General features: G+C 36.4%; 1 protein-coding gene across 1 annotated transcript in view; it reads left to right on the top strand.

Moving 5' to 3' along the window:
• The window catches only part of MALRD1 (MAM and LDL receptor class A domain containing 1), a gene marked incomplete at its 5' end in the record, with an annotated part of 553,418 nt that overhangs the window by 405,004 nt on the left and 135,609 nt on the right, over window positions 1–12,805 (top strand). Inside the window, one exon of the mRNA XM_084867858.1 lies at window positions 11,728–11,929. Coding sequence (XP_084723984.1) covers window positions 11,728–11,929 — 202 coding nt within the window. The remainder of the gene's footprint in view (window positions 1–11,727; window positions 11,930–12,805) is intronic.

The raw sequence follows: 12,805 nt of genomic DNA on the forward strand, positions 1-12,805 counted from the left end.
TCAAGGGCATGTACGTTGGTTGCGGGCACATCTCCAGTACGGGGTGTGCAAGAGGCAACTGATCGATGATTCTCTCTCATTGATGTTTCTAACTCTCTATCCCTCTCTCTTCCTCTCTGTAAAAAAATCAATAAAAATATATTAAAATAATAATAATAATAATAATAATAATAATTTCTATAAAATTTTACCCATCTTTTTATTTTTATTATTCCATGACAGTTGGCTTTCATTATGTCAGTTATAAAGACAAGGCTGGGGGTATCTTTTTTTCCTGTTATCTGAGCTTCTGTTCTTTTACAAAATCAACTCAGTGTTATGGTTATTGTTTTATTAAAATGGAGACCTATTTTTCTATATTTTCTGTGTCTCTCTCCTTGTTTCATTATTTTTCCCTTTATATGTCTTTTCCATTTTTATGTCTTTTGTTCTTGCTTATTCCCAGTATTTAAACATTTTAATTGCTGTGTCTCTTTTTCTGAAGTGGATGCTTAATTTGCTTTAAAATATTTATCCACTATTATTGTAAATGAATTGCATACTTCCAACCTACCCACTCCTCAAATAAATGAAGATCTTTGGCAAGATTTTATTGACCTGGCTTATCCTCCCAGCTCTATGATTTACTAAAATTGGCTAGAACAGAAGATTTGAGGTGTAATTCATCCCCTCTCTTGGCAATCACATCTTTGACATGCCTCACTAATATATAATAATCAAGTAAAACTTTTATAGTTATCTTTGCTCACTAGCCCTTATCAATTCCTATGCAATCACTATATTGAATTTTTGTTTACTGTGTATATTAGCCTGCTAAGCTGCCATAACAAAATGCCACAGATTGGGCAGTTTAAACAACAGAAGTTTATTTACTCAAGTTTCTAGATTCTACTGATCCAAGAGCAGCTTGTCAACATGTTGGATTTCTCCTGCATTTTCTCTCGTTGGCTTACAGATAGTAGCCTTCTCTTCCCTCACGTGAATTTTCCTCTATGTGTGATCATCTCTGGTATATATCTCTTCTTGTGTCCAAATTTCCTTTTGTTTTGAGAACATCAGAAAAAATGTCTTAGGGTCCACCCCAAGGGCCTCATTTTAATTTAATTACCTTTTGTCTCTAAATACAGCCACTTTTTAGAATACTAGGGTTCAGGGTTCAACATATGAACTCTGGGGCAGACACCTTCAGCCCCAAATAACATGTCTTCTTTACACACATTTCAAAAATAGTGTATACATGGGTGGTAAGCTTTGTGAGTTCTTGATTAATTGAAAAACTGTTATGTACCGATATTGGAAAGGTAGTTTGATGGGGTATGAACTTCTAGGTTCAAAATTATTTTTCCTGAAGTTATTGAAGGTGCTGTTGCATTGTATTCTAAAATCCATGATCTGTCTGCCTTACAGAAGACAGATGTCAGTCTGATTATTTCTCCTCCAGGATTTTTACAAATCTTTTCTCTCAGAAAATGTGTAAAATTTTTTTTTTTATTCCTGGAGTTCATCATCCTGGAAGTTTGATGGACCCTCATCCTGTTTTATCACCAGGTGGTTTTATTCTGTAATTGATTTAATTATCTCCTTATGGGAAAATCTATTAGACAGATGTGTAAACTTCTGGCTCTGTCCTTGCTACTCTCTAACATATCCTCAAAGGTTTTATGTTTCAGTCTTCTGGCACTGTAGTCTGATTACTTGGTTCAATTTTCCAGTTTACTTTTTGGAATTTAATTTGTATTGATTCTGCTATTCAGTTAATCTCTGGGGTTTTATACTTGCAATCATATTCTTAATTTCCAAGAACTCTGAATGTTTCTTTTTCTTAAGAAAAAGAAACATTCAGAGTTCTATCCTATTCTATTCTATTGATATTATATATAGGATATCCAAATCTCTCAAGGGAGTTACATACATTATTTATTGCCCACTTAATCTATTAGCAATCTACTTCGAGGTATTTTGTTCAATGTAATGTCTCTTAGAATTATCCTCACTTGTTTTGGTTACTTACTATTAGTTTTGTATTTCTACACGTGGATAAGTCTACATTGACTAGTCCTATATAATAAAGAGCTAATATGTTAATTACACCAAACAGCAGAACGACCGTCCAAATGACCTTCCGGAGGAAGCCAAGGCTCTGAGGGTCAAGCCCCTTGCACAAATTTTGTGCATCAGGCCTCGTGTGTGTGTGTGTGTGTGTGTGTGTGTGTGTGTGTATTTCATTGCCTCCAACCAAGTAAGAAGTTTCATTCCCCTAAAAGTGTATACTTATTTTGAATCATGATCTCTGGTTCTCTTTTGCTCTGGTGTAAAGGAGGAGCTGAATTTCTAGTGGGCTTGAAATTCTGATGTAATGGTAGCTTGTTTATTTGTTGAGGAAGGTATGAGGACTACATGGCAGTCACAAGAGACACCTCCTCATTGCTCTGGTCCCAGTGCCCACTCATGGAAACTCCTGTGTCAGATCTCCCACAGGAGCAGTACTAGTATTTACTCCCGCTGTGTGTTCAGGCACGGATGCTAGATCAGCAGCTCCTTACACAGAGAGTGACCTGACTTTTTATAAAGATGCATTACTAGCCAGTGACACATGCACAGCTCCGTCTTTATGCTCCCAGAATTCTGCTGGGAACAGTCATTTCTAGGTTGGTCTTTTCTTCATTTGTAGGTGTTCGCAACATTCGCAGTTTTACTTACATATTTTCACCAGTTTCTATTCAGTTTAAAACTTTCAGAAAATTCTTTTTTTTTTTATGTTGGCAGTATGCTCTTGATTTTCCAGTGTGTCAGATTTATTTCTGTATTTTTCCTGTCTTTGCAGTCAAATATTCTTGAGGAGTATAGGTAAGCATGTGTTTTCATTTTGCCATCAGAATCACAGATCATTTTTTTAAAAAATATTTGCAATTTTGCAGAACATGCTAAAACTAAATTAACACCCTGTTCCATTTTTATTCTATTTGCTGTTTTGCCGGCTAATTTTTCTTCTTTTTGAGGGAAGGTATTTTGAAGGCATTTTGAAGGTGGTCTGTACAGCAATATTATTAGCTGGGAGGGGGAAAACCACCTGTAAATATCAGGCTAATATTGAATGCTACACAGGTCATTCTGCTAGTGTATGAGTCACTTAGCTGTTGCTTGATTTCTGATTATTTCCAAATAGTCTGGCTCTTTCAAAGAATGTGAGGTTAATGTCGTAGAGCTAAATACAGATCTGCCATTTCCATTCCCATGTGCATAGAAGCCGTAGTTTTCTCAGCTCTTCCTCCTCTGATTCAGCCACTGCTGTTTACTGCAACCCAAGTGATTTTCAGGAGGGGCAATCAACTGGAATACAGGAAAACCTTTGTCCCAGACTAGTTTTCTGAGTTAAAAATGACTGGACACTGAAAATTTCTAAGGCTCTTGGTATCATCCCCTTATTTAGAGGACTCTAACAATGCTTTTGAAACACACACACACACACACACACACACACACACACACACACAGACACATACACACACACACACACACAGTTAGTATTGGCAGAACCAGGATTAGAATCTGGGTTCTAGCCCCAGTTTAAGTTCATCCTTCTTATTGCTAAGTAGGTTAAACACTGAAGGAAAGCTGTATGCTTTTAAAATATGATAGAAATGCCTCATTATACCACATTTACTACTAATCACCAGCCAACTTTAGATAGTCTTTTATAGTTTCAACATGGATTTCATGTGAATGAACTCATTGAATTTGTTTTGGGACATTAGAGAACAAACTGGTATTTTTTATCTTCTGTCTCAAATAAGAAAGAAAAAAGAGTGATCTATTTATTCAACCTTTAAAGATAGAGCTTAAATGTAAATTGATCTTCATATTCTGATTGTTCTAAGCATATATACATACATATAATAATATATGTAAAATTATATGTTTGTATACATATATAATACATATTATCTAGATGTGTGTCAGATATATAGAAAATTACCCATGCCCATCCTTATCTATGGTGAATTTCTTATTTTAAGACATGTAGCTTAATTATAACACAGTGATCTCTAATAGTAAACAAAGAAAAGAAGTTGAGGTGATGTTTTAGTGTAAATAAGTAATTAATTATAAACATAGGGATTAGAGCATTACTATGTCTTAAAAAAATTAGAAAGTGTGATGGAAAGAGGGAAGGGAGGGAAGAGTGAGTAAATGTGTTTAGAAAACCAAGTGACCATTTGAATAATTGTTTTAACTGACATTAAAATGGAGGAGACATTTGTGATTTTCCAACTAATTAGGCAAGTGAGTGAATCAAAGCAAATAAGGAAAATTCTGAATGACTCTGAGTTTTGTAAGTACATACATTTCTTTTTCAAATAAAATAATAAATTTGCTGAGATAGAAATTTCATAATGAGAAATATGAGCTTCTACTTCTGCTCCCATTATTGACTAATGAGTCAATTATTCCCTCTAGTTCTCTAAAAGTTTTTTACCAGTTAATCTTCAAGATCCTTTGAAAACACTGAACTTCTTAAAATTTTACCTTTTTCACTCTTTCATTATTTATCAAATGTTTACTGAGCATCTATTATGTACCCAGTCATATTCTAAGCATTAAGGATACATAATTAGATGAAACAAACACACTCTCTTCCCTCATAAAATTTACATTATAATGGAGGAAAACAGCAAGCAGGAAATGTGATAAATAAGATGGGTAGTTGTTTTAAAGTCATGTAACATGGAAACAAGACAAAATAAACAAATAGTAATGCATAGCAAAGGAAACAATCAACAAAATGAAAAGACAAACAACTGAATGGGAGAATATATTCACCAATGATCCACCTGATAAGAGCATAATACCAAAAATGTATAAAGAATTTATACAACTCAACATAAAAAAATACAGACAACCTAATTAAAAAATGGACAGAGGACTTGAATAGACACTTCTCTAAAGAGGACATAGAGATGGCCAATAGACATATGAAAAGATGTTCAATATCATTAATCATCAGAAAATGCAAATTAAAACCACAGTGAAATATCACCTCATGTCTATCAGAATGGCTATCATCAATAAATCAAAAAACACATGTTGGTAAAGCTGTGGAGAAAAGGGAATCCTCATACATTGCTGGTGGGAATACTGATTGGTGCAGTCACTATGGAAAACATATAGAGTTTCTTTAAAAAAATAAAAATGGAACTTCCTTATGACCCAGCAATTTCACTTTTATTAATATTCTATTAATATATTCAAAGAAACCCAAACATGAATTCAAAAGAACATATGTGCCCTTGTGTTTATTGCAGTGTTATTTACAATAGTCAAGATTTGGAAGCAGCCTAAGTGCCCATCAGTAAATGAGTGGATAAAAAAGCTGTGGTACATTTACACAATAGACTGCTATTCAACCTAAAAAAAGAAAGAAATTTTACCTTTTGTGACAACATGGGTTTATCTGGATCATATTATGCTAAGTGAAGTAAGCCAGTCAGAGAAAGACAAATATCTTCATATGATTTCATTTAAATGTTGAATCTAATTAACAAAATAAACAAAATAGAAACAGACACATAGATACAGAAAGCAGACAAATGGGTGTCAGAGGGGAGGTATGTTGGCAAGCTGGGTGAAAAATGTGATGGGATTAAGGAAAAAAAAAATAAAAGCAAAAAAACTCATAAACGCAATCAGCAGCATAGTGACTGCCAGAGGGAAAGTGGGGTGTGGGGAGGTAGAAGAGGGTAAGGGAGGTATAAATGATGGCAGAAGGAGTCTTGACTTTGAGTAGTGAAAACACAATACAACATACAGATGCTGTCTTATAGAATTGTACATTTGAAACAATATTATTTTATTAACCAATATCCCCCCAATAAATTCAATAAAATTATTCTTAAAAACTGTATAACACAGTAAAGCAGAATAATAGGTTTGTGGAGCTGGGTATGGGCTCATTTTCAAAACCACAGTCAGAGGGGGCCACAGTAAAAATGTAAATTTTGAGCAAACACTTGAAGGAGGTGAGGGAGTAAGCCATGCAACCACGAGCTGCAGGTGGAAGAACACTGCAGACAGCGACAAGAAATAGCGCAAAGCTTCAAGTCTAGTGTCCCTGGTGTTTAGGAGGAGTAGCAAGGGGGCCTTGTGGATAGACACAAGGAGGGAGAGAGGTACAAAACAGAGAAAAGGGGCAGGGGAGAGAAATCTTGAAGAAAGCTTTGTAGCATTGTAAGGATCTTCTCATTAACTTTTCTCGGGGGCCCGGTTCTAGAAAAATTGTTATTAGGAATTGAGTTCTTTAGTACTTCCTTTGATACCATAATGTACCTGGTATTTGATCATCCTTGCCTCTGATCAGGCAAAGTGGCAAGGTCTCAGGAGAGGGAGCTTGGGAAAGCAGTTGAATTAGTAAAATTAGAGATGATGTACCACCAGACTTTTTAAAATATCTGAAATTAGAAAGTGTGATGGAAAGAGGGAAGGGAGGGAAAAGTGAGTAAATGTAATTAGAGAACCAAGTGACCATTTGAATAATTGTTTTAACTGACGTTAAAATGGATGAGACATTTGTGATTTTCCCACTAATTAGGCAATTGAGTGAATCAAAGCAAATAAGGAAAATTCCATACCAGCTCTGTACTTGTGTATTTTTGCTTCCTTTTTAATTAATAGGCTTTCTCATTAGCTGCTACAGATTGACAGGAAAAACTCAGCAGCATTCAATTTCCATATACTCCCTTGAATCTCCTACCCTAAGTTTCCATTATTATAATATCATGCATTATTGTGGCACATTTGTTGCAATTGATGAGCCATTGTTAATGCTTTATTATTCATTAAAATCTATGGGTTCACCCTTTGGGTTCACCCTTTCTGTTGTACATTCCATGGGTTTTCACAAAGGTATGACACTTCCAGATTATTATATAGAATAGCATTGCTGCCCTAAAATATCCACCTGTGCTCCACCTATTCATTCCTCCCTACCACCTCTATATCCCTTGCAATCACTAATCTTTCTTGCTTAATGTATAGTTTTATCTTTCCCAGAAATTCATATAGCTACAATCATACTTGGAATTGAATAAATTCTACCATATTGGTGTGGCAGGCAGGGGAGTGGTGGCCGGGGGTGGGGGGGAGGTGGGGGGAGTTCCTGAAAGCAGGGGCCCTGTTGAGATGTGCCCCACCCCTGTGCCCGTTGCTGGACCAGATTCCCCTCAGTGCTGCAACTGGCCCCACACCATCCAGGGAGCCTCTAAGAGCCTCGACCCTTTGTTCCCCCCACTCTAGACCAACCATCCCCCAACCCACCTGCCAAAGTCCTGTGAAGGACAGGAGAAAGTGAGGACAGGGCACCCTATATGCACTGAGGCCTCTGCCATCCTTCTTTATCCCCCTGGTTCCCAGGACAGAGCTGGATCTGAAGCCCAGACACAGCTGCTAAGCCAAGGCCTGGGCCTGGGCTTCTTACCCAGTATTGGGGTAAGAAAACCTGAGCTATAATTAATGAATTGCTGGAGGCCCACTCTGGACAAGTTTGAAAGTTAAACATTTGGAAAGAATACCATACTTTTGTGAGTTTGACCTCTAACAACAGCCTTATAAGGTTCTCACATTGAAAAACAGAGAAAAGTCACTACAACCATTTGGTAGGAAAAGGGGGAAATAAAGCATTTTGAAATATGCCCAGCATTCTAATCTTCTTGGCCAGATCTGCCCTCAAGTCAAACTATTTAAAGAGAGCTTGATTTATTGGAGTTTACCAGAGCTTAACAAATTGGAGAAAGAAAATACACCCATCCCAGCCTCTGATAGCTTTCCAGGTGGGGGAAGGGGAACAAGCACTTTCAGACTTTTCTGGCCTTCCTGTCTTACCTGTCTTAAGAAAACAGGAAGGAAGAGAGGAGCTTCAACAACAGCTACTAATCGCGTTATTTAAATTCTTACCTGGATAATTTAGCCACATGGGTATTATTGAAATAACTAGTCTCTGATATCCATAATTTTGTGAATTTAATAATTATCACTCATATTGTATATTATCTGTTCATATTTGTTATTGAATATTTTAATCCAAAGGGATGTTTATTCAAGTGCTAAGGAGTTGCTTCCTCAAAAAGAGTTTCATTGCAATTAAGTTAATGAAGTTGACCAGAACTCATTTGGACTATAATAGGGTGAAATAATGAGACAAGATAGGTTGGCATCTATTGGAGACATAATGATATAGCTTATGATGGTGTGTATGTTGGCAGGGTGGGAAGGGGAGGTTGGAAGCAATCAGGGGGTGAGATTTTGAGAAGTAGAGTAAAAGGACAATGAAAGAAAAAGGAGTTTGGCAAAAGTATCCAGGGTTGATTAAAGATTTAAAAGACTGAAGGTAGAGAATACAATGAAGTGTAAATAAAATAGATACATTAATAACTAAAATACATAATATGCTAGAATTTTGGGGGTGACAAAGTTTTGTGTTATATTTCATGTAATTAGTTTTTGCACTAATTTTCCCAGGTAGAGTTATAAAATAAAGCTATTTCATGGTAAATCTTTGTGAAATAACCCAGAATTTATGTTAAAAAAAAAAAAAAAAACAACCTAAAAACTCAATCCTATCTAATAAAAGAGCAATATGCAAATTAACAATCATTCCACTATACCCACAAGCCACATCCATCAGCCAATCAGGAGTGAGTATGCAAATTAACCCAACCCAAATTGCTTTGGTCACAGAGAGAACAGCAGGATTGGGTTTCCCCGGCAATGGAGGAAGCCAAGCTTTCCACACATCCTGGCTGCCCCAGACATTCACTCAAGGCTACAAAGTTTAAATTATAGAAGATAAATAAATCCCAGATACTAGGGCCTCCACTTGGGTCACCAGGGGGCATAGCTAGCCTGCAAACCACAACAGGACCCTCGCCCAGGCCACCCCATGCCCCAAGGGAACCCACACCCTAATCAGGGATACACTTCACGTCAAACCAACCGGCCCCCACCCATGCATCAGGCCTCTATCCTATCTAATAAAAGAGTAATATGCAGATTGACCATCACTCCAACATTTAAGATTGCTGCCCCTTAGTGGTCAAAGATGGCTGCCCCCATGTGGACAAAAGATGGCTGCCACAAGATGGTCAGCAGGCAAGGGAAGTTGGGAGGGACCAGGCCTACAAGGGAGGGCAGTTGGGGGTGACCAGGCCAGCAGAGGAGGAAAGTTCGGGTTGACTCAGCCTGTAGAGAGGGCAGTTGGGGGGATCCAGGCCTGCAGAGAAGGGCAGTTAGGGGTGACCAGGCCTGCAGGAGAGGGCAGCTAGGGGAAAACAGGCTGGCAGAGGAGTGATTAGGGTATGATCAGGCTGGCAGGCAGAAGTGGTGGGGGCAATCAGGAAGGCAGGCAGGCGAGTCGTTGGGACCAGCAGTCCTGGATTGTGAGAGGGATGTCCGACTGCCCATTTGGGCCATCCTACTGAAATCAGGCCTAAATGGGCAGTCAGACATCTCTCAAAGGGTCCCAGATTGGAGAGGGTGCAGGCTGGGCTGAGGGACATACCTACCCATGCACGAAATTCATAATTTCACCAGGCCTCTAGTTTAGTATAATTTTGTAGAGCTGTCTGGTTATCAAGTTGAACTGAAAACTTCATATATTTTTAGAGTTCTTTTTGTTTGTTTGTTTATTTGTTTTGTTTTTTGTTTGTTTTTTTACTTTTAAGTTTTAAAAAAGGGATGTGGGGGAAACTTGCATAAATGTGACCACTATGTATCCACCAAATCCTGGAGCTGAAGACTCTTTGGGATGAATGTTTTCTTTTGTGTGAGACTGGAAACATTTAACTGACTCAAATTCCTTTCATGTTGAGACTTAGCATATTTCATTTATTAAAACATCAATATAAAAAGTGATTTTTGCTGAAGAAATATCTGCTTTTTCAAAATGTTAAATTAGTACTTTTCAGGTTTCATGCTGTGCAAGCTTTTTATTTTTCTTCAGTTTAACCCCCTTCCCTAGATTTATTTTTATTGTTTTGTTTAATGTCTATTAACAGTTGAGTTTTTGGTTTGACTTCAAATTTTTTATAGTTGTGAACATTGACAACATGCTTAATTTCCAGGTCTGGAATATTTGACAATTCTTTGTAGTATATCTAGATATCAATATAATATCTTATACAGTAGGATGAATGGTCTTATCATCTTCTTGTGTTAGTACATATTCTGGATAGATTTTTATAGGATAAATTTTGACACTAAGAAAAAAGTGAGAAAGTAATATTACTTAATAAGGGGGAATGTCATTGTACAAACAAGACTATTGCAATGCAAGAAAATTATAATCTATGTGTTTTCTCTGGGTCTTGATTTTCTATAGAAGCAAGAATAGTATAAGTGATTGCTCAAGTACATTACGAATAATCTAGGGAACTGATAACTATTAAATTCAGTAAAAAATAAAATTTAGAAAAATAACTTTGGAGCTTTACATTTTTTTGTTGTTTAAGCACTGAATTTTTGGTAAAGAGAGCTATAAATGACAGGTTTTTTATTTAAAATTATTAAAACTTGGCACAAGAATTGCTTTAAAAACTAACTGTATTTCTATTTCATTTCTTCTTTGTTGAATCCTGAACTTTATTAGCCCGTGAACTTTAAAACATCCTGAATATTGATGTTAGTTAATTCAGAAAGATTTTCTGTTAAAATATTAAATATTTTCTGACATTAGTTTCTGAAATTACTTGAAAACTCTCATAGTCACTTACTGTGAGGGTTTCCTTTTTTCCAGTGATACATCTTAGTTAGACATGAATTTCTCCTTAGCAATGAGAGATTCTAGTTGTAAACACCTCCAGCTTTTTAGATGCTTAAAAATGTTATAGTTTTTTTTTTCTTTTTTTTTTTTTTTTAAATATATTTTATTGATTTTCTTACAGAGAGGAAGGGAGAGAGATAGAGAGCTAGAAACATCGATGAGAGAGAAACATCGACCAGCTGCCTCTTGCACACCCCCTATCGGGGATGTGCCTGCAACCAATGTACATGCCTCTGGCCGGAATCGAACCTGGGACCTTTCAGTCCGCAGACCGACACTCTACCACTGAGCCAAACCGGCTTCGGCAAAATGTTATAGTTTTTACCATGTCCAATTTGATACACAGAAATTAACATGACAAAACCAAAGATTTAATTAACAAAAGACAATGTAACATACTGTGCTCACCTTATAACCATAGAATGTACATATAGAAAATATTATAATCAAGGTAGTGAGCTTTCACATGGCCACGTTCTCTCATTAAGAAGTTGGGTGCCCAATGAAGAGCAGAATCAGGATTCAAGTGGGGGCAGTCCACTTCAAAGTTTGCCCTTTGAAGCACCAAGCCATTGTTGAGGAAATGGGTTTATCACATGGCCCATTAAAATCCTATTTTAACCTGTAGCAGCTGACAGGGTACATTACACAGAATTAAAACTAGCGCCTACATTAAAAAAAAAAACAAAACAAAAAAAAACAAAAACAACAACAAAAAAAAAACACTAAAAACATCAAGTCAGTTTAGAGTACTCTCCAGGCTTCCTTCTTTCTTAAACACCATGGAAACAAGCCAAAACAAGTCAAAAGTGTTTTCTATTCACATTGAGAAGATTATCCTGCCTTGGGTAGAAATATATATTTCTAATATCCAAACCATAAAGCGTTGCTTTTTCTCCGTTTTCCCCCACCTATAGGTGTATATCGTTGAGGAATCTGGACTAAATATCCTGGTGTGGTCAGTGGTTGGTAATAAAAGAACCGGTTGGGTATATGGATATGTACATCTCTCCAGTAACAGTCCATTTAAGGTGGCATTTGAAGCTGATTTGAGTGGTGATGAACACATCTTTATTGCCCTTGATGACATCTCCTTTACCCCAGAATGTGTATTTGGAGGTAAGTGATTCCTTTAGAAAATGGGATATGCACGCATTGTTTTTAATATCTAAAAAGAGAAGAATGGGGAATTCTGAGGAATAGCATTTTTTTCCATGTTCCATCCTAGTTATATATTGAAGAAAGAATAGTCTATATTGTAGGAGGCAAAGATTTTTCTGACCATGACACTTCACTATGGAATTTTCATGTCATCTGGACAACAAAATAACTTTGACTAAAGTTCTTTTAAAAGCATGGCAGAAATTTGGTTTCATTAATATAGCTTTATTGTCTACTTTCTCATGTAGGTTTGCAGTAACTGCATAAGGTAAAGATCTCTCTGGTCACCTATCATATCTCAGATTGTCTTTTCCATTCATGTCAACTTTTGCCTTTCCATAGGCTTTTTCCATTTTCCTGTTTCTTCTCTACAATCTAGAATTCTTATTCTATTGCATAAAGAAAACAAAAGTCCTGTCACTGACTCTTAAAAACAAAACAAAAAACAAAAAATCTCTTTAACTGAAATCTGACCTTCTCCTACTTACGATGTTTTTCTTAAGTGGCAACTTATTCTCTTTTAAATTTAGTCTTTAAAATTTTAATGCTTGACAATAGGGTCATTATCTTTTTCCTACTTGATGCCTCTTCCAAAATTTTATTCTTCTAGTCACACATTGGGGTTTTTATCTTTTTTATGATTTTTCTTTGGATCCTAAATTCTAGACAATCTTAACTTCCCGGTGATTGAGCTTATATCACACACTGACCTTCAATGCTAGTCACCTTCATAAATATTCTTCCTCATTAACCAAATCTCTCATAATTACTTTCTGGACCTTATAACATGCTCTGAAAATCCAGGTTGAAATTTTCATCTAATTCTTATGTTCT

The sequence above is a fragment of the Pipistrellus hanaki genome, assembly GCF_964339955.1.
Source record: "Pipistrellus hanaki genome assembly, chromosome: 1".
In the NCBI taxonomy this organism is placed as follows: domain Eukaryota; kingdom Metazoa; phylum Chordata; class Mammalia; order Chiroptera; family Vespertilionidae; genus Pipistrellus; species Pipistrellus hanaki.